Below are 24,032 nucleotides of genomic sequence, written 5' to 3'. Positions count from 1 at the left end.
ACCAGGGATTCAACATGATTTTCTTTTTGTAGACCTAAATACACTAAATCTGAATAAAAGACAGGATGGTCACGGTTGGAATATTTTTAATTAAGGCTAAACGACAAAGAAGGGTACATTAATTAATGTAGTTTTAGATTCACTATGCCTGCATAAAAGACAAAAACGGTCGCAGGTAAGAACACCTTTGATCAAAAGTCATCTCAAGAGTTCACCTGGAACGATAGACCAACAACAACAACAGCAATTATCACCTGGAATGGTAGAATGACATCAACGGCAACAAGAAGGTGATGTAAACATAACTTTATTTCAGCCATTATTCTCCACAGATTCTTAAAAGAATTAAATCTCCATTTCAAAGTCAAAGTAAGATTGGTCGAAGTAGTGCACTCGCACGTAACCATCTTCACCACCGCTGCTGAAACTGCAACAGAAACAGAATTCTTTAGGATCAAATCTATATGGAAAATGTAATGGACACACAGACACACACACACACAGATATATATACATCTCTCTTTTTCTCTTTTACTTGTTTCAGTCATTTGACTGCGGCCATGCTGGAGCACCGCCTTTAGTCGAGCAAATCGACCCCGGGACTTATTCTTTGTAAGCCCAGTACTTATTCTATCGGTCTCTTTTGCCGAACCGCTAAGTGACGGGGACGTAAACACACCAGCATCGTTTGTCAAGCAATGCTAGGGGGACAAACACATACACACACATATATATATATATATATATATACACACATATACGACAGGCTTCTTTCAGTTTCCGTCTACCAAATCCACTCACAAGGCATTGGTCGGCCCGGGGCTATAGCAGAAGACACTTGCCCAAGATGCCACGTAGTGGGACTGAACCCGGAACCATGTGGTTGGTTAGCAAGCTACTTACCACGCAGCCACTCCTGCGCCTATATATAATATATATTTCTTTATTGCCCACAAGGGGCTAAACACAGAGGGGACAAACAAGGACAGATATAGGTATTAAGTCGATTACATCGACCCCAGTGCGTAACTGGTACTTTATTTATCGATCCCGAAAGGATGAAAGGTAAAGTCGACCTCAGTGGAATTCGAACTCAGAACGTAACGACAGATGAAATACTTATTTCTTTACTACCCACAAGGGGCTAAACACAGAGGGGACAAACAAGGACAGATGCACACTTCACAAAGAGAGAGAGAAAGTGCTAGCTTACCTTTTGCCATCGGGATGGAAGGCAACACTGTTTATGGGTCCAAAATGTCCTTTGACACGGCCAAACTCTTCCTCGAATATCAAGTGGAAAAACCGGGCATCAAATTTACCCACCCTGGCTGATGTGGTGGTCACCTCCATAGCCTCCTGTCCACCTCCAAGGATCACCTGAAACACAAACACATAATTATCGTTGTAATTATTATTTTTACTGAAGGCTACGAGCTCACAGAATCATTAGCATGGAAAATGGGCATTAAAATACTAATGATGATGATGATGGAGTTGAAGAAGGAGCGGTGCTTGATGCCCTTTGCAGGCCTACCGAAACCAGAGAGACTGATACCTATTTCTCTACTGCCTACAAGGGGCTACAAGAACAGACAAATGGATTATGTTGATTATATCGACCCCAGTGCGTAACTGGTACATATTTAATCGACCTCGGCGGAATTTGAACTCAGAATGTAACGACAGACAAAATACCTATTTCTTTACTACCCACAAGGGGCTAAACACAGAGGGGACAAACAAGGACAGACAAACGGATTAAGTTGATTACATCGACCCCAGTGTGTCACTGGTACTTAATTTATCGACCCAGAAAGGATGAAAGGCAAAGTCGACCTCGGCGGAATTTGAACTCACAACGTAATGACAGACGAAATACCGCAAAGCATTTCGCCTGGTGTGCTAACGTTTCTGCCAGCTCGCTGCCTTAAGACCCCATTAATGCTTGGAAATAGGTGAAGGTTGGTGACAGGAAGGGCATCTTGCTACAGAAAATCTGCCTCAACCCTTTGGCATTCAGATTATTTCATCAAATGCAATGCTTATTTATTCACACTGCTCTTAGCTTTGAGATTTTGTTGATATGATTGCTTATTTTCAAAATGACATTGTAGAGATGTGGCAGGAAGCATCTGGCTGGTTTGAACATGAAACCTACAGGGGTCTGGGGAGCCAGGAGGCAGACAGGAGCCTGGTGCAGCCTCCTGGCTTCCCAGACCCTGGTCGAACTGTCCAACCCATGCTATCATGGAAAACGGACGTTGAACGATGATGATGATGATGGCTGGTTTAAATTCGCTCTGACCCATGCAATTATGGGAAAGCAGACGTTAAATGCTAATGATGATGATGAAATAAAATCTATAACTTACGTGTTCCTTCAATGATGACATGGATGCTGAATTGACCGGGCGTTCTGTTCTGAAAGTCTTCATCAGTTGTAAGGAACTCGAATCAAAGAGCTGCAATGGATGAGAGATTGGGTAGAGAGGGAGAGAAATTCCAGTGATGTGATGGGGTTCATACTTTGGATTCAGTGCAACAAATCAAAGAAGCAGGTCTGTGAGTATGAGTGAATGTGTGAGAGTGAGAGTGTGTGAGTGACTGAATGTGAGAGTGTATATGAGTGAATGTGTGTGAGAGGCAATGTTTGTATGAATGACGATATGTGTGAATGCAACAATCCTAAAGCTTAATATAAACATTGCAGCAGTTGCTGACCCACAATCTTGTTTGGGGCCAACAATGGTAGTCCCTATTTCTATTTCTTTATTACCCACAAGGGGGCTAAACACAGAGGGGACAAACAAGGACAGACCAATGGATTAAGTCGATTATATCGACCCCCAGTGCGTAACTGGTACTTATTTAATCGACCCCGAAAGGATGAAAGGCAAAGTCGACCTTGGTGGAATTTGAACTCAGAACGTAGCAGCAGACGAAATACCTATTTCTTTACTACCCACAAGGGGCTAAACACAGAGGGGACAAACATGGACAGACAAATGGATTAAGTCGATTATATCAACCCCAGTGCGTAACTGGTACTTATTTAATCGACCCCGAAAGGATGAAAGGCAAAGTCGACCTCGGCGTAATTTGAACTCAGAACGTAGTGGCAGACGAAATACTGCTAAGCATTTTGCCCGGCGTGCTAATGTTTCTGCCATCTCGCCGCCTTGATAGAAGTACCAGGGGTGTGTTGGGGATCTGTGGGTTAGGAATTTGTTGAGTAGAAACATGTTTCAATAGCTGGGGTTCCATCAGGAAAAATTCATTTAAATAAAACAGATCCTTCGAGGGTGAAAAGGTTGGACCCAATGCCCGGCCGAAATGATAAACTGGACAGACAGACAACCACACTAATGGTAATACTTGTTTAGCCCTCGGTTAGCCTTGATTAAGCAGACCTGTAATCACAGGTGGGTTCCAGATCAGCCTTGACTGTCATCAGCCAGGTTTTTCGTTGTCCACCACATCGCTTTCGCCAACCCTGAAGGGGAGCTGGGGCAATTGCTTCGTAGATGAATTCTCAGGTGGGTTAGTATCAGAAAAAAGTTAAACAAAAGTACTAACAAGACTACTGCAGTGGTAAACAGGTGTGCAACAGATACAACTGAAATAGTAAAAGAAATACAAGTTTCAGCTCCACCTACAAGACATCTGGTCATGATGGCGATGATAAAATGAGCAGAAGAGCTGGGAGATACCAACCTTGGCAGTGTTATCCTTTGAAGCAGTAATTATCATGGTTTGATCCAGTGATGCCTGAATATCATTAATTGATCGCTTGTGGTCAGCAACAGTGAGAACTTGATCACCAGTCTAGTGGGGGAAGAGAAAGAAAATTATAAATATATAAGCTGGACGATTATCATTGCTGTTATATATCGATATATGGGTCAACGGCTACATGTATGTATGTGTGTGTGTGTGTGTGTGTATATATATATATATATATATATATAGAAAATAGTAAAAAGTGAAAAAACTACAGAAGGCTTGTTTTAAAAGGTTAAAAAATATATATTTGAGTCAATATGTCTGAAGAATATTATAAATTTTTTCTTTTCTTACAATGTCATTGTAAGAAAAGAAAAAATTTATAATATTCTTCAGACATATTGACTCAAATATATATTTTTAACCTTTTAAAACAAGCCTTCTGTAGTTTTTTCACTTTTTACTATTTTCTATATATTCAACCACGTGCTTTCACAAACCAACTTCTTATCTATCTATCTATATATATATATATATATATATATTTTCACCCTGCTGGGTAGTTGGCATCAGGAAGGGCATCCAGTTGTAAAAACCATGCTAAAACAGACAGTGAAGGCCAGTGCAAGCTCTTGCCTAGCAAGCTCCTATCAAACCGTCCAACCCATGCCAGCATGGAAGGCAGATGTTAAACGATGATGATACACACACACACACACACACATATAAATAAATAAAAACAAAAAAAACAGGATTTTCTGTGACCGTTGCCAGTACCGCCTGATTAAAGCACATTCGCTGTCTGCGGCTACCTGATGTCATCAACAGTATGGATATAAATGCCACGGGATTTACCTCAGGAATTCCTCTGGCATGTAAAAAGCACCATCCAATCGTGGCCATTTGCCAGCCTCCCCTGGCACCTGTGCAGGTGGCAAGTAAAAAGCACCCACTACACTCTCGGAGTGGCTGGCGTTAGGAAGGGCATCCAGCTGTAGAAACTATGCCAAGTCAAGTTTGGAGCCTGGTGCAACCATCTGGTTCGCCAGTCCTCAGTCAAATCGTCTAACCCATGCTAGCATGGAAAGCGGACAATAAACGACGATGATGATGATGATGATGATATGCAATCTTATAATAAAAAAACCCACAAATCTTGCAAATAGAGATACCCAGGGTTTCCTGATCAAAACGATTATTTATTCTGCCATTTATCAAGCTGAAGACAAAACCGTTTGTTAGTCGTCTTTTGAGGTGATGACGTTTCAAATAAGAGAAGCTGGTAAAGACAAGAAAAACACAAGGGAGATAACCATGGTTACAATAATTCTCTGGACACAAACACACCAGCATCGGTTGTCAAGCGATAGTGGGGGGGGGGACAAACGCACACACACACACAAATATATACATATATATACGACAAGCTTCTTCCAGTTTCCATCTACCAAATCAACTCAGAAAGCTTTGGTCAGCCCGAGGCTACAGTAAAAGACACTTGCCCAAGGTACCATGCAGTGGGACTGAACCCAGAGCCATGTGGTTGGGAAGCAAGCTTCTTATTTCTTTATTACCCACAAGGGGCTAAACATAGAGGGGACAAACAAGGACAGACAAAGGGATTAAGTCGATTACATCGACCCCAGTGCATAACTGGTACTTACTTAATCGACCCCGAAAGGATGAAAGGCTAAGTCGACCTTGGTGGAATTTGAACTCAGAATGTAGCGGCAGATGAAATACCTATTTCTTTATTACCCACAAGGGGCTAAACATAGAGAGGACAAACAAGGACAGATATAGGTATTAAGTCGATTACATCGACCCCAGTGCGTAACTGGTACTTAATTTATCGACCCCGAAAGGATGAAAGGCTAAGTCGACCTCGGTGGAATTTGAACTCAGAACATAACGACAGACGAAATACCGCTAAGCATTTCACCCGGTATGCTAACGTTTCTGCCAGCTCGCTGCCTTGCTATGTGATAAGAAACAAGCTTCTTATCACACAGCCACGCCTGTGCATATATATATATATATATAATATATATATATATATATATCACGTGATCACGTGACCGAACAGACCATCAGATGTTGTTACACATCGCTGGTCACAATGCGTTCGCATTGTTTTAGCCTTCGAATGATGCCACCCCACTGGCTAAGGGAGCAGGCCAACAGAAGAAAGAATGAGAGAAAGTTGTGGTGAAAGAGTACAGCAGGGATCACCACCCCCTGCCGGAGCCTTGTGGAGCTTTTAGGTGTTTTCGCTCATTAACCACTCACAACGCCCGGTCTGGGAATCGAAACCGCGATCCTACAACCGCGAGTCCGTTGCCCTAACCACTGGGCCATTGCACCTCCACATATATATATATTTATTATCACTTGTCCATGCTGCCACAATCAACGCTGTCCAACCCATGCAAGTATGGCAAAAATGGACACTGAGATGATGATGATAATCAAATTGTATAATGTTCTGTTCTCCAGAACACATACACCAGAAAGTCTTTGATGGGGTTTACAGACGTACGTACCTTAATATCGTAGTGTCTCAATTCTCCGTTTTCATGGCCTGTTATCAGGTATTCATCGTAAGGGCCCCACAGGCCACAGGTAACTTTGGAATCAGTAACCTCTACGCTTCTCGCAGGCTTGCAGTTTGCTGGGAAGACAAAGAAACATATTGGTCACCAGTGCATTGGAATCAAGAGTCAAGAGATCAAATCTTATCAGATCCGTTCAGCAGGTTACAAACAAAGACAAGGGACATTCAGACTTCCTAACTAACGAGACACCTACAGACAACTTATGCATCGATGCACCACCTCATGGCACCTATTTATAGATATGTGGTCTAGAGCATTAAGAACAGATTTGGTGTTTTGTATACTCCAAAGATGTTTTAAACCCATTTGTAAGTATATTCCTGTTGAAATACACTGCCTTTGTTTGAATTAATTTTGAAAGTAATTAAAAATTTAGTAAAATAACTGTCATTATTATTAAGCTGGTGTTTGGAATGTAAATTAACACGAAATTTTGATGAAGTTTTTAATTTAGATTACATTAAAACAAAATTTGCATCATAGAAACAGGGAAGGCTCTTAGGTAACTTACAGAACAAATTCGATGACTGGTGTCCGTGCTTGCAGGGTGCAAAGAGCACCATACGAGTGTGATCATTGACAGAGCAGCTAACTGGCTTCCGTGCCAGTGGCACTTAAAAGGCTCCATTCGAGCATGATTGTTACCAGCATCGCATTACTGGCACTCGAGCCCCGTGCTAGTAGGGTATTAAGAGCACCATCCGAGCGTGATCGTTGCCAGAGTGGCTATTGGGCCTCCATGCCGGTGGCACGCAAAAGACACCATTCGAGCGTGATCGTTACCAACATCGCCTTACTGGCACCTGTGCCACTGGCATGTGTAAAAGATTCGAGTGAGGTCATTGCCAGTACCGCCTGACTGGCCTCGTGCCGGTGGCACGTAAAAGCACCCACTACACTCTCGGAGTGGTTAGCATTAGGAAGGGCATCAAGCTGTAGAAACTCTGCCAGATCAAGATTGGAGCCTGGTGCAGCCATTTGGTTTGCCAGCACTCAGTCATTCGTCCAACCCATGCTAGCATGGAAAGCGGACGTTAAATGATGATGATGATGATGATGATAGATGGATTGAGTCATACAATATTTAAACCTTTTGTTATCATATTTCTGTTGAAATACACTGGCTTTGTTTCAATTTTTAAAATAAATATAAATTGGTAAAAGATTAAGCTGGAGTTTGGAACATAAGTCAACGTGAAATTTTGATGGAAGGTTTTAATTTAGAACACTTTAAAACAGAAATCCTTGTATCATAGAACCAAGGAGTGGTCTCGGGTGGGTTGGTATTAGAAGATTTAAACAGGAAGCTGGTTATGGTTAAACAGGGGTGGTTGCAGTTGATAATGTGATTATTTTTAGAATGACATTGTAGGGTAGGTGTGAGAGACTGGATCTAGCCAGTTTAAAAGCTAAAGGATTAAAAAACTACTATATTTTTATAATTAAATATAAGGAATAGTATAAAAAAAAATTGTTAAAACATTTTGTACATTGTAAAAGTTATAACCAAGGAGTTCTGTTTTTGATTCGACGATCATTCGGAATGCTCACAGCAGCCATATTCCTACTGCTCTATGTCACGCTGGTGAGACCCATATTGGAGTACGGGATTCAAGCCTCTTCTCCTTATCTCCTCAAAGACATACATCATCTCGAAAGAGTCCAGAAGCTGGCTACCCGCATGGCTCTTGGTTTCAAGCATTTGTCCTATGAAGAAAGGCTGAAGACGCTCGACCTTTATTCTCTAGAAAAACGACGACAACGTGGTGATCTCATTCTCGCTCACAACATCATAAACGGAAAGTGTAACCTCTCGAAAGAGCTGTTCTTCACTCCTGCTCCAGAGCGTCGTCTGCAGGGTCACTCCGAAAAGCTCTATCTGCGACGATTTCATCTCAATCGAAGGAGAGGGGTCTTTCTCCGTCCGGGTTGCGGATCCGTGGAATAAGCTGTCAGACGAGATAGTGAAGATGCCAACGACCGCTCGGTTCAAAGTCTCTCTTGACCAGAAATGGCCTGAACTCTTTGCATGAACACCCTCCCTGTACATAACTCCATGTCCCCTACATGGCCTTGCTTTTTGCTTCTTGAACCAAAAAATTAACGTAACTTAACCAATTCACATAAATTTTAACAGAATCTTGTATGGACCACAGTTGAGAATTACTGCTTTAAATAAAGACACAGAACAAGTCCTTCCTCACCCATGATGCCCACTGGTTCCTGTCATTCTGACGGATGAACATGTACACTTAGTCAAGACTGATCTCGGGGTTAAATAGAATGGAAATAATGTGTCATTGTGTGTACTTACTGATTTGTGAATCATCTCTACTGTCGTATATGTGTATGGTACATTGTTGGCCCATGGTGGTATCTGTGGAGAACATAATCAGCTGACCACTGTATGAGAATCCGTTGGTCCTCACGGCTGTGCTAGTTGGAATAGTGATCAACGCAACACCTGAAAAAGCAAATAACAATAGGTGAAAGACAGACAGAAGCACAGGTAGTCATTCGTTGGTCTTATCTCTCTGAGGGTCTATAATGAAGAAGACGAGAAAGAGTCAATGAAGGTATTATTACTACATGTGGAGGCGCAATGGCCCAGTGGTTAGGGCAGCGGACTCGTGGTCATAGGATCGCGGTTTCGATTCCCAGACCAGGCGTTGTGAGTGTTTATTGAGCGAAAACACCTAAAGCTCCACGAGGCTCCGGCAGGGGATGGTGGTGATCCCTGCTGTACTCTTTCACCACAACTTTCTCTCACTCTTACTTCCTGTTTCTGTTGTACCTGTATTTCAAAGGGCCGGCCTTGTCACTCTGTGTCACGCTGAATATCCCCGAGAACTACGTTAAGGGTACACGTGTCTGTGGAGTGCTCAGCCACTTACACGTTAATTTCACGAGCAGGCTGTTCCGTTGATTCGGATCAACCGGAACCCTCATCGTCGTAACCGACGGAGTGCTTCCACTACATGGTCACTCAACTGACTAGAAACAACAGCCAAATCGCCCTCAAAACCTTTACAGAAGTTCTGAGCAGACAACTGGCTAGGTCCATCCAAGTCAGGTGACTTGCCCAAAACAACGTAACTCTTTCACACCAAAAGTCCTGAATTGATCGATGCATCATGAATGTCTAACTTGGGTTTTAGCCACACTGGTCTTTCCGTAGCTGAAAAATCTCACCTGTGCATGTCACAACTACAGGTGAGATAGTAAGCAGTTCACTAACTGAACTGGTTTAGCCTGGCTATTGACAGTTTGTTGACTGTTAATCTGCTCAGCACCTAGAGATTTTTGCCATTTTTACCACACAGCCACTCCTGCGCCTATGATTAAAAAAAAAAAATGTTCCTTCTCAAGCCATGCCAGGCTCATAAGGGCCGGTTTCAGTGGTGTAGAAATTCCCCACCTGGACGGGATGCCAGTCCATCGCAGGATTACTCATTTTTGCCAGCTGAGTGGATTGGAGCAACGTGAAAATGAAGTGTTTGGTTCAAGAACACAACGCATCGCCCGGTCCAGGAATCGAAACCACAACCTTAACACCCTAACCACTAAACCACGCACCTCCACACCCATGATTTGGTCTGGAGCTGTTTATTCCCTTATTCCCATGCTATCTAACCCATAAACTGGGACCCTGACAGGTGCTACGGGAGTAGACTTGGGATCAATATGGCCAAGAGGTGGTTCCACACTCCTCAAAACTCTGGAACTCCTGAATCAGGGCCTCACCACTGGATGCAGTTTAAAGTCATATTAACAACTAGAAATAGCAGCCAAATCTCCTTCAAATCATACTGTTACTCCCAACAAAAGAAGCTCTATGCAGTCACTCAACCAGCTAGAAATACCAGTTAAATCTTCCTCAAATTATACTCTTACTGTTACTATATGAGTTACACACATACAGTGGGCTTCTTTCAGTTTCCACCTACCAAATCCACTCGCAGGGCTTTGGTTGCTCTGGGATTATAGTAAAAGACATTTGCCCAAGGTGCCATGCAGTGGAACTGAACCTGAATCTATGTGGTTGGAAAACAAATTTGTTAGCACATCGTCACACTCGCACCTATGATAGCTGAGAGAAAAACAAAATGAAACAAAACAAGGTGGTCATGGCCGGAACACTTTTGCTCAATCAAGACTGACCTGCTGTTAAAGAAGAGAAGGCTTACGACATAAGAAGGTGAGAAAATTGCTTTACCTTTTTCGCAGTCCCACAAACGGCAACTGTTGTCAGCTGAACCAGTCAATAATTTCTGGGTGCACCCTAAAAGACTTTGTTAAAGAAATAATGCCACACAACCAAAAAACCACCCTCATAAGCACCAAACATATATCACTTAAGTATTCAAGGAATTTCAGAGAATGTTTTCATTTTTTTTTGTATTTTTTATTTTTTGCTAATTTTTATTTTTTCCATGCTAGAATGATTTAGTTTTGCTGAAGTTTGTGCCAGTGGCACGTAAAAAGCACCCACCACACTCATGGAGTGGTTGGCGTTAGGAAGGGTATCCAGCTGTAGAAACACTGCCAGATCAGACTGGAGCCTGGTGCAGCCTTCTGGCTTCCCAGACCCCAGTTGAACCGTCCAACCCATGCTAGCATGGAAAATGGACGTTAAACGATGATGATGATGATTGATATATTCATCATCATCATCGTTTAACGTCCGTTTTCCATGCTAGCATGGGTTGGACAGTTCAACTGGGGTCTGGGAAGCCAGTAGGCTGTGCCAGGCCCAGTCTGATCTGGCAATGTTTCTACGGCTGGATGCCCTTCCTAACGCCAACCACTCCATGAGTGTAGTGGGTGCTTTTTATGTACTGTATAAGATTTAACTCTTTAGTATTCAGATTACTCTGTTAAATGTAATACTTGTTCACTCAAATTGTTTTGAATTAATCCTGGATCATCTTACAGCTTTGAGGTTTCAATGATGTGATTACTTATTTTTAGAATGGCATTGTAGGTTAGGTGTGAGAGGCTAGACATCGCCAGTTTGAATATAAAACATGTAGAATATATTGGGCCGGATTTGGCCAGTTTAAATACTAAAGGGTTAAACTCCTGGTTTTATATGACTAATGATTGATACGTTCATACTGTAGAGTGTATTGTCAAAAGTTTAATCTTGTGGCTTTATATGACTGATGATTGATATATTCAGTGGTATGTATTGTATAAGATTTAATCTCCTGGTTTTATATGACTAATGATTGATGCGTTCATACTGTAGTGTGTATTATCAAAAGTTTAATCTTGTGGCTTTATATGACTAATGATTGATATATTCATTCTGTGAAGTGTACTGTCAAAAGTTCAATCGTGTGGCTTTGTGACAAATGATTGATATACTGTGATGTATATTGGTTAAGGTTTAACCCTTTAGTGTTCTGATTATTTTATCAAACATAATGCTTATTGATTCACATTGATTTGAATTAATCATGCATTATCTCATATCTTCAAGATCTTGATGGTGTAATTACTTAATGTAGAATAACATTGTAGGGTAGGTGTGAGAGCCTGGATCTGGTCAGTTTGAACATAAAACAGATTAACTATTTTGGCCGGATATGGCCGGTTTAAATACTAAAGGTTTAATCATGTGGCTTTATGTGACTGATGACTGATATATTCATGTGGTGTGTCATATCATGCAAAGTCTGACCCAGTTACTTTATATATCGTTAATGGTGTTGATTATAAGAAATAAGTTTTAAGAAAAAGGATACAATCCACATCCAGACACCAAACAGCTCCATTGTGTCCACGGTAGCTTCCCAGGCGTTCACCGTTGAGGGAGAACCAGACATTTGGTGTGGAGTCTTTTGCACAAGAGAAAATCAAATCTCCTTCTCGACTGTATCTGATTTGCGTGATGGACCGCTCGTGTCCATGAAGTAATATCGGTTTCTGGAAAGAGAGAGAGAGAAAAACAAAATAAATATATTTATATATACATATACTCTTTTACTTGTTTCAGTCATTTGACTGTGGCCATGCAGGAGCACCACCTTTTAGTCGAGCAAATCGACCCCAGGACTTATTCTTATGTAAGCCCAGTACTTATTCTATCGGTCTCTTTTGCCGAACCGCTAAGTTACGGAGACGTAAACACACCAGCATCGGTTGTCAAGCGATGTTAGGGGGACAAACACAGACACAAAAACATATACACATACATATATACAACGGGCTTCTTTCAGTTTCCGTCTTCCAAATCCACTCACAAGGCTTTGGTCGGCCCGAATCTATAGAAGACACTTGCCCAAGGTGCCACGCAGTGGGACTGAACCCGGAACCATGTGGTTCGTAAGCAAGCTACTTACCACACAGCCACTCCTACATATATATATTACATACATAAAAGATATTTGTTTTATCCCATCAACATCATTTAACCCTTTCGTTACTGTATTTATTTTGAGATACTCTGTGTTTCTCTCAATTATTTTAGATATAACAAAGAATTTAGTAAAATCACCTAGTTATCATTAAGCTAGTGTTAGGAACATAAATTGTGACTAAGGTTTGGTGGAAGATTTTAATTCAAAATTTATGAAAACAAGACTTTTGTACTCAGAGCCAGAGCTGGTTTCAGCTGGGTTGCTATCAAAAGGGTTAAAAATATCATGGTGACTTTAACCTTTTTGTTACCTTATTTCTATTGAGATATTCTGTGTTTCTTTCAATTACTTTGAATATAACAAAGGATTTAGTAAAATAACTTAGTTATCATTAAGCTAGTGTTAGGAACATAAATTGTGACTAAGGTTTGGTGGAAGATTTTAATTCAAAACTTATGTAAACAAAATATTTGTACTACAGAGCCAAAGCCGGCTTCAGCCGGGTTGGTATCGAAAGGGTTAAATGTTTGCTTTCCCAGAATTTGTCAAGGTAGATTTTCCTACAGATGGATGCACTTCCTGTCACCAACCTCTGCCTGTTTCCAAGTAAGGCAATATTCTCCCATGACCAGACAGGTTTTCAGGGAAAGCTGGAAAGAAAGGACACTGCTTGCCTGATCTGATGGTGACAGTAACATGCACATATAATCATATACACACACACACGCATGTAAAAGAGTGTGTGTGTGTGTGCGTACCCTTGCCATGACATCACACAACAGTTGTAAACAAGCATGACTGTCATGCAAGCAGTGTTGTTTGTTTCCAGGTCTGATGAAGGTTGGCAACAGAAAGGGCATCCAGCTGTAGAAAAATCTGCCTCAATGAATTTTGTCTGACCCATGCAAACATGGAAAAGTGGATGTTAAATGATGATAAATAATTGCTTTATATAAATATATTTTACATCTTAAGAATTTAGAAACTCTGAGAGAACATAAAATAATGAGCTTCTAACAGTTCAACTCAAAGCAGATAGAGGTATAAATAATTGTAGATATTCAGTTCAAAATGTTAAATGAATTTTATGTGTATGTGTGTGTGTACTTGTTTCATGTTAAGAAGTATCTCAACAATTCTTCAAGCCAATCACAGGAAAATTGGTGTTCATCTATTTAAGATTAAAACACCAGTTGAGATATTCCTTAACATGAAACCAATGGTAGCCTTAATACATAAAGACACCATCCATCAAAGCAGGTGTTGAACACTCGTTCTCATTGTTTGCCATTTACATGTGAGTGTATATATATATTTTGGAGGAGGGGGGCCAGTCGATTACATTGACCCCAGTACCCAACGGGCACTTAATTAATTGACCCTGAAAGGATGAAAGGCAAAGTCGACCTTGATGGAATTTGAACTCAGAACGTAACGGCAGACGAAATACCGCTAAGCATTTTGCCCTGTGTGCTAATGATTCTACCCACATACCGTCAGAACAATGATATCAATTTCTTACATTGTTACAAAGCCTTTAAATTTACAGAGAAATGCAAAAAAAAAAGAGGAATGTGATATTTAAAGGTTAACCCTTCAGTAATGATATTTCTATACATTGCCTAACTGTTCCAGTTAATTACGAAATTAATCAAGAATCCGGCACGATTTAGCAGTATAACATTTTTCTTCATTAATGACATTTCAGGCAGCAAGATGGCAGAATAATTAGTGTTGGAAAAAAATTGTCTTGCAGTATTTCTACAAGCACTTTACGACCAGAGTTCAAATTCCATTGAAGTCAACTTTGCTTTACATCCTTTCAAGGGTCAATAAAATAAAGTACCAGTCAACTATTGAAGTTGATGGTACTAATTACCTCGTTTCCTCAAAATTGCTGGTCTTGTGCCTTAATTAAAAACCATTTATTTCTTTAGCATTCACACTACTCTATCAAATACGATGCTTATTTATTCAAATTCATTTGAATTAGTCATACATTTTCTTGTAGCTTTGAGATTTCAATGATGTGAGTGTTTATTTTTAGAATAATATTGTATGGAGTGGCTGTGTGGTAAGTAGCTTGTTTACCAACCACATGGTCACGGGTTCAATCCCACTGCATGGCACCTTGGGCAAGTGTCTTCTACTATAGCCTCGAGCCAACCAAAGCCTTGTGAGTGGATTTGGTAGACAGAAACTGAAAGAAGCCCATCGTATATATATGTATGTGTCTGTCCTCCAACATCGCTTGACAACTGATGCTGGTGTGTTTACATCCCCGTAACTTAGCAGTTCGGCAAAAGAGACCGATAGAATAAGTACTGGGCTTACAAAGAATAAGTCCTGGGGTCGATTTGCTCGACTAAAGGCGGTGCTCCAGCATGACTGCATTCAAATGACTGAAACAAGTAAAAGAGTATGGTATGTGAGAGAGGCCAGATCCGGCCAGTTTGAACACAAAACCAGTAGAATATCTTGGTTGGATACAGCTGCTTTAATCCTTTAGCATTAAAATTACTTCGTCAAATGTAATATTCATTTATTTATTTAACATTGTTGTGAATTAATCATATATTTACCTTGTAGCTTCAAGATATCGAATGGGCGATTGTTTTATGTTAAGAATGACATTGTAGGGTAGGTGTGAGATCAGGCCAGTTTGAACATTAAACACATATACAATATCTGGGTTGAATATGGCTGGTTTAAATGCTCAAGGGTTAAGGTAGCATGGTCCTCATTCTATCAGTCTGTTTTGCTGAACCACTAAGCTATGGGGATGTAAACACACCATCACTGGTTGCCAAGTAGCGGTGGAGGGACAAACAGAAAGACACATAAATATAATAATTTAACATCCATTTTCCATGTTGGTATGGATTGAATGGTTTGCCCAGATATGGCAATGCCAGGGGCTGCACCAGGGTCCATTGTTCTGGCATAGTTTCTACAGCTGGATGCCCTTCCTAACATGACCTACTATACAGAGTGTACCGGGTGCTTCTTATGTGCACCTGCACTGGTAGCAATTCTGCAGTAGAGGATGGGTCTTCTTGAGTACAGCAATGCACCAAGACGGGCTTCTTTCAGTTTCTAGCCACCTGTGTGGCTATGTGGTCATGAAGCCTGCTTCCCAACCATGTGGTCTTAGGTTCAATCCCACTGCATGATACCCTGGGCAAGTGTCTTCTACAGTTCTAGACTAATCAAAACCTTGTGAGTGGATTTGGTAGATGGAAACTGAAAGAAGCTCGTTACACACACACACACATTATCGAACAAGTTGTTTCCTTACTTCAGCTGTTAGAGTGTGATTGAAACCAAATCCACTCATAAGGCTTTGGTCAGCCCAAGGCTAAAGTAGAAGACACATGTACAAAGTGCCACGAAGAGGGACTGAACCCAGAACCATGTGACTGGAAAGCAAGCATCTTAGACAAAACGTGCATCAAAAATTTTATTTAAAAAAAAAAATACCATGGTAACAAAAAGGTCAAGATGACATTTGGAACATAATAAATGCTTCTGTCTGTGTATTGAAATCGTGAAAGTGGAAAGTGGTGTTAAGTGTGTGCATTAAGAGTACTTTAAAATGACAAACGCACGTTTTAGGTCAGTGAAACCATCATTACTTTGACATTTGAAGGAAGACGACAGACAAAACAGATTCAATACCCAAACAGGAAATAAACAACACTACTGACGGTGTTTAGACCGGGATCTTTTCGGTTTGAATGGCAGTTTTTAACATAATTTCTAGGTAACTAAAAAATTTTAAACTTCGTATACTGGTAGAATGTGTTTATAAAACATCTTTTTCTCTTGGCTTTATTGAGAAAATTCTATAGTTTGTAAGATATTTGTTGTTTTTTTCTTCTTCAATTTCTGCAATTTCAACCAATCAATGACGTCCATTGAGGTAAAAAAAACATTCCGTGCCGTATGAATATGTCCCTCGTTTAAGAAACAGATTGGGTTTATTTACATTTGTGAACAAAACAAAAATGCCCTTCCCCCCACCCCTAACCCTAAAAGAGATTGAAATGCAATAGATCGATACTAGGGTCATAATTATGGGTGACAATTTCATGACACCGCTAGAAAAAACTGCCGTTCAAACCGAAAAGATCCTTAGACTAAGGCAATTCAGATTTGACCATCCTGTCTCTTCCATCTAAGATTACATTATCTAGAATATCATATCAAAGACAATAAGGTATAATTTGAGGGAAATATATGGCTGCTATTTCTAACAGATCAAATGACAACTTGAGACTCCAATTTTGGCTCAGTGGTGTTTAGCTCCAGGTTAGTCCTTACTGAGTAGAGTGGTGTTGAAAGACCTTCTAGTTGTGACCATCTAGTTTTTTTACTCCATAGGCACCTGTGTGGTCATGAAGTTTGCTTCCCAACTATGTGGTCTTAGGTTCAATCCCACTGCAGGATACCCTGGGCAAATGTCTTCTACAGCACTAGGCTAATCAAAACCTTGTGAGTGGATTTGGTAGATGGAAACTGAAAGAAGCTTCCCTACTTAAGCTATTAGAGTGTGATCGAAACATTTAGCATTTTAAGCTCACGTTTGTTTATTCACACTTGTTTTGAATTAATCATGCATTATCTCATATCTTTGAGATTTCAATGATGTGATTGTTTATTTTTAGAATGATATTGTAGGGTGGGTGTGAGAGACTGGATCTGGCTGGTTTGAACATAAAACAGGTAGAATATTTGAGCCAGATAAGGCTATTTAAATGCTAAAGGGTTGAGTAATAGTTGGCTGTTAGTTATAGCAGGTACAGCAACCATGTAAAGGCTGGTGGAGTTTGCAGGTCTGTCATGAGACTTAGTAGGAGGTAATCATTCATATATCGCCCTTTCTTGGAGCACAAATTGAAGGTCCATCTCTTATATCAGACTAGTTTTTATTTCTAAACTGATTCCTACTGCTGCTTCCAACAAATTCTGATAACAATCCTTATTATAACACCACCAAACTAATTAGTTAAAAAGCAGAAGTGTTAAAACTGATCCTTCTGGTGGTGTAAAGCACTCACGGCAGGAGCATATAAAAGCATCCAGCCATATAAACCAGGCCAAATCAGACTGAGTCTGGTGCAGCTCCCTAGCTTGCCAGCATGGACAACAGACATTAAATTATGATAAAAAACAACTGTATTGGTAGAGTATAACGTTATTACAAAGTGAGGACGTGTGGATAACTGTTTAGAGCAGAAGACTTGACAGGACAAGTGAGGCCATAACCCGTGGCCTCTACCTGGGATGTAGCCAGTCCACTTATGCATTCCTTTCCTTCTTGGGACACAAAACTCTACTTGGGAAGACCTGTTGAGGCAAGTGAAAATCAAAATCGCAATTGATCAACATCAATGGAATTTGTAGCTGTGATACCAGTGCCAGTGGCACATAAGAGAACCATCCGAACGTGGCTGTAGCCAGCGCTGCCCTGACTGGTCCCCGTGCCAGTGGCACATAAAAAGCACCATCCAATCATGACCGTTTGCCAGCCTCGTCTGGCACCTGTGCCGGTGGCACGTAAAAAGCACCCACTACACTCACGGAGTGGTTGACATTAGGAAGGGCATCCAGCTGTAGAAACACTGCCAGATCAGACTGGGCCTGGTGCGGCCTTCCGGCTTCCCAGACCCCAGTTGAACCGTCCAACCCATGCTAGCATGGAAAGCGGACGTTAAACGATGATGATGATGATTTCCAACCATGTTTTATTTATGAACCGCTGATTCCTATTTTAATCAGGTGGATCCCAATCGGCATTCAATGTTTAAAAATCAGTTTTATAGAGGTTACTTTTAAATTTCCCCCCTGGCATGTGATGGAAGATGTTCTCTGCACATTTTCAGTGTTTACTGCCCCTGTGAATCTGCCACATACAAAAACTATCTTCGCAGTTAACCTTCCTTCGATTTTGCTGCATCTCTTATGAGGCCATAATTACACTGGGTACATCTTATGGAGCTTCTACCTACACTTTTCCTACAGATTGAGCAGGGCCATCTACCTGAGGGGATTTGTGGTTTACCTGTCTTCCTACTTACTAAGACTTTGGTTTTTACTAGATTAACTCTAAGGCCCTTTGATTCTAGACCTTGCTTCCACACCTGAAACTTCTCTAGATCTGGTAGTGACTCAGCTATTAGAGTAAAACTGAAAGATAAAAGATACAGTGCTGTGGAATAATTAAAGGTAATTTCCTATTTTATTCTTGTAAAATCATAGTAATCCAAAAAGTTTATTTCAATAAAACATTTGATGATGATTTCATAATTATAAGTGATATGGAGTGTGAACAAGGAGTAAAAATCTTATTTTGAATAGAGTTTTGCCAAATGAACTCATGGAGATGGCTTGGGCAGTGCACATCGTTTTTTCCAAATTGGTGGAGAATTTTCTGGGGAATTACAACCGTGTTTCGTGGTCTGCTACCACAACAGCTCCTTTATAGGATCCAGTTAGCTGAAGACATCATCAGGAGGAACCACGTCCAGTTTCGGCCCCTACTCCTCTACCGTTTTGACGTGCCCCCCCCCTCCGGAGGTGTCTTCTTTCTTCTGTTCCCTGGCCTCTTCGATGTATCGTCAGCGAGTGTCAGCCGGTGACTGACTGTCTTGTCAAATTTCTCCCTTTAAATACCTGCCGCATAGGTTCCAGCAGGCAGCCCCAGCAAGTTGCACGTGACACTGTCTCACCTTAACTGACTAGTGAAGGCGCGTAGTTTTAGCCCGCACTTTTTCTGAACGACCGTCACCTGTCAGTCAGCTTGTCTCACCTAATGATGTTATTTCCCGTCAGCGTGTTTATGACTTTCAAGCCATTTTCGGTCTTCCTGCTTCAGCCATATATAGAAGCTGGCTTTTTCGACCGCCTCCTGTACTCTCCTTATTAGTTTACGCAGCATCCATTAAGTCTGAGTGTGAGGATCCAAAATTTCTGTGCTTGCGAACAACAACAGAATGCATATAAATGCCATTTGCCCACTGGTAAATATTTTTATAGGAGCACCTGCCAGTGCTAATGATATGGGTGCTGGGCAAAACCCCATTGAAGTGTGATCGTGCCAAAGCAAAGTGTTTTCACTGCAGTCCAGATCTTTGAGGAGTAAACACTTTGCAGATTTGTCTTTCCACGCCACCAAAAAAACCCAGTGACTTTCTCACCACTGAACCTTGGTGAGAATTCACTCATCCACCTCCACGATAATTAGGCTTGTCGTTATAGTAAATCCCTTCAATCTCCTGAGAATTGTCTTCTCGCACAACTCATGGCAGAAATTGCACCAATCAGCACAAGTATTCTTGCTGCACTGAACCTTAAAAGAAATGTCTTTCTTGTAAGGTGTCTTTAAGGTGGCGAGCTGGCAGAAACGTTAGCACGCTGGGCAAAATGCTTAGTGGTATTTCGTCTGCTGCTACATTCCGAGTTCAAATTCCGCTGAGGTCGACATTGCCTTTCATCCTTTCGGGGTCAATAAATTAAGTACTAGATATGCACTGGGGTCGATGTAATCGACTTAATCCGTTTGTCTGTCCTTGTTTATTCCCTCTATGTTTAGCCAATTATGGGCAATAAAGAAATAAGAAATGTCTTTCTTGAGAGAAGTTGTAGGCTCAGAATTATGACAGAAGGATGAAAGGACCAAGATACCTGGTGCCTTGCTGTACTCAAGAAGATCCACACCCCACAGTAGAAGTGTCATGGCCACTCCTTCTGGTGAAGACGATTGGCTTGCAAGAGTCCTGAGCTGGTGCCACATAGAAGTGTGTGTGCAATGCCATGTAAAAGCACCCAGCACACATTGTAAAGTGGTTGGCATTAGGAAGGGCATCCAGCTGCAGAAACTGTGCCAAACCAGACTGAAGCCTGGTGCAGCTCTCCAGCTCTGGTCAAACTCATGGACAATGGACGTTAAATGATGATGAGATGGCTGTTTTCAAACCAACTGCTTTGACGAATGCTTGCTTTGTTTTTGCATGTATTGCAGTACCACATAGTCCCATTGTTAATGTTTCCTCTTTAAGTCTACACTGCATGAAGGATACATCAAGCAATACAAGTTGCTGAATCCAACAAAGATTGAGCCAGCATCCTAATTGTATGCCTTTCATTGATTATCTGCTGGTCTGTAAGTATTTTGTTGGGATTCACAATGAAACAAAGATCAAACTAATTGAGCTGAAATTGAGAGTAAAACAAATTCAATTTTTACGAATGTCAAATGGGAAACTGAAAGTGAAACTAGAAGAAACTTGATTTTACGAACATCAAATAGGAAATTACCTGATGAAGTTTTTTGATATGCTTAAAAAGAACAATGTTATTTTAAAGTTAGGTAATACTTTCTGAAAAGTGGCTTTAAAATAAAATGTGCACGCATGCGTGCATGCCTGTATACACACACACACTTTTGCTCTTTCTTGCACTTCCAGGTGTTTGAACAGTGGGCTAAGGTAGAGAACCGTGACATAGATGCATTTTAGTTGGTTCCTACCAAAAGTATTTAACTGCAATATGGAATTTTATCCCAGAAACATGTATACAAATAAATATTCATTTTCATCATCGTTTAATGTCTGTTTTCCGTGCTAGCATGGGTTGGACTTTTCGACCAGTGTCTGGGAAGCCAGGAGGCTGCACCAGGCTCCAGTTTGATCTGGCTGTGTTTCTACAGCTGGATGCCCTTCCTAACGCCAACCACTCAGAGTGTAGTGGGTGTTTTTTACGTGCCACCGGCACAGGGGCCAGCGGAGGCTGGCAAATGGCAAAAAATCTGAGGAGACTACACAAATTATCCATGTATGTATAGCCTGTATAAGTAGTGTGTGTGTGTGTGTGGTGTGTGTATATATATATATATATATATATATAATGGGTCTATAATACCGTATACTTTAATATACCCACTCTGACAAATATACGAGCAGATATTTTTTCCGATTCTTAGACACACAGATACGAGAGAGAATTCTCTAGTTTAAGCACACCATATAATCCCTCATAACTTTATTTTGGGGAATTTTCAGAAAATTTTTGCGAATTAGTTTTCTACACACGGGAATTCATACGATTATGCAAAAAATGTTTATAATTTTTTTAACCCCACCCCTACATAAATCAAAAAATTTCCACTGTTTCAAATTACAGGGTTATACAGCCGAAATATGGAGTACTTACGAACAGTTCTATATAATAAATACATATATAAATAATAATCACTGGAGGTGATTTCGCCTTTACTTTCTTTCTAACCTCAGTGAATTAAATAAGTCGTCACTAACATTACTAGCATCAACATATTGGTGACATTACAGCTGCGTATAACAGGTTTATTGTAGCGTGTATAAATATTATACACTCACTATATACAGGGGAACATATAGACACGATTTTTTTTTTTTTCAGATTTATTTCTACAAATAAAATAACGTCATTTGATGAATTTAACCCACCTCCACATAAATCCAAAAAGTTCCACTGTTTCAATTTAAAAAAAAACCATACAGGGTTACGCAGCCGAAATATGGAATACTTTTAAACAGTGGTATATAATAAATATAACAGGTTTATATAACAGCGTGTATAAATATTATACACACTGTAAATATTATACACTCATTATATACGGGGGAACATACAGACACGATTTTTTTTTGTCAGATTTATTTCTACAAACAAAAGAACGTCATTTGATGGATTTAAACACTTGATTAAGCAATTAGTAGACACGAATTGTGCATTTTTTAATGATCTGAACCCGTATGGAAAAAGAACGAACGAGTGGTGGTCCACACAGATAGAACGGAATAATGTGGAGTATCTCTGTATTCTGGAGGTGTCTGTGAATATAGTTAATATAGTTAATTACATTAATAATTATAATAACAGTAGAAATAAGACGAATATCCAGCTTGGAGTCTGGAGCTTCTGATTCTGATTTTTCAAGAGGAACCGAACCGCATGTCAAAGAAAGAACGGCAAGGCATGGACATTACATGAATATATACGCCAATTGTAGAATAATCGTTGGGTTTATCGAGCAGAAGAAGTGTCGTAGGGGATGAAAACGGGTCCGCGGCAGCAGTGAAAGGCGAGATAAAAATTGATTGAGGACGTTAAAGAGATGTAAAAAGGCTGTTCTTACCATGATGGAGATGTCGCAGAAAATGCGGCGATTGATGAGAACCACGAGAAAGGAAGAGTGCGCATGTGCCGCTACCGGTGTACACGCTTCAAACTACCTCTATGTCATAATATCCGACAGAGGTGAGAGATTGTGTATGTATATATTGTGTGTGTGTGTGCATATATATATATATTGTGTATGTATATGTATATATATATATTGTGTATATGTATATATATATATTGTGTATATATATATATATATATATATATTGTGTATATATATATTGTGTATGTATATGTATATATATTGTGTGTGTGTGTGTATATATATATTTATTGTGTATATATATATATATATATATATGCGGGTGTGTGTGTGTATATATATATATTGTGTGTGTGTATATATATATATATATTATGTGTGTGAATGTATGTATGTGTATATGTATGTTTGTATATATATATATATATATATATATATATATGTATGTATGTATGTGTGTGTGTACGTTTGTGGTGTGTGTATGTGTGTGTGATATATTCTGAATTCGACTGCGTGATAATTAACTCACCACTCCAGATGTGGCGGAGTAGCCTAAACCTGATTTCCTATGCTGCTGCTGCTGCTGCATGGATAAAATATGATAAATAAATATTTTTGAGGGGACAGAAGTGGATAAGATCTTGAAATTACTTTCCAGTTACAAACTAGGGATATATCGAAATCGATTTCCCCCTAGTCTTCACTCTACCTATCTGCTTACAATCAATAATCTAATCACAATTTCAAATGACCGGGTGGTAATATAAAGCTAGAGTAACTTAAAATTCTTTACACCGGTCTAACTCTAAGTCAATTAATTCTTGTTTGACTCATTTCACTTATTTAATTGAAAAATATTATAAAAAAAACACTAATTGTTACAATAAATACGAAGAAAGGTTAATTTTCATTAATTAGTCATTAAGAAGTATTTTAGATGATCTTTGAGTGTAGCCAGATACATTTACTGTCTTAAACATTAACCGGAATCATCATAGTCCGTTTGGTAGTGGTGGTCGCGGAAGAATTTCTTTTTCCTTTGGCATTGTGCTGCGGTCAACGTGTTTGACATAAAGGAATGTGTTTGGGGGTCTTTAAGGTGGGATTAGATGATTG

At 40.1% G+C, this 24,032-nt stretch overlaps 1 protein-coding gene across 1 annotated transcript; it reads right to left on the bottom strand.

The window, feature by feature from the left end:
* Window positions 1-291: 291 nt before the first annotated feature.
* Window positions 292-23,038, bottom strand: LOC115223601 (eukaryotic translation initiation factor 3 subunit I). Its single transcript, XM_029794256.2, has 9 exons — window positions 22,887-23,038; window positions 12,092-12,272; window positions 10,558-10,623; window positions 8,656-8,805; window positions 6,270-6,397; window positions 3,718-3,828; window positions 2,376-2,465; window positions 1,214-1,380; window positions 292-427 (listed from the first exon to the last, which is right to left on the bottom strand). The coding sequence occupies exons 1-9, from the start codon at window positions 22,887-22,889 to the stop codon at window positions 346-348; spliced, it is 978 nt and encodes a 325-aa protein (XP_029650116.1). The 5' UTR covers window positions 22,890-23,038; the 3' UTR covers window positions 292-345.
* Between the last annotated feature and the right edge of the window lie 994 nt (window positions 23,039-24,032).

The sequence above is a fragment of the Octopus sinensis genome, linkage group LG23 (assembly GCF_006345805.1).
Source record: "Octopus sinensis linkage group LG23, ASM634580v1, whole genome shotgun sequence".
NCBI classification, from domain to species: Eukaryota; Metazoa; Mollusca; class Cephalopoda; order Octopoda; family Octopodidae; genus Octopus; species Octopus sinensis.
Note: the sequence above shows the minus strand (reverse complement) of the source record. Positions and strands in the feature narration are given on the sequence as shown.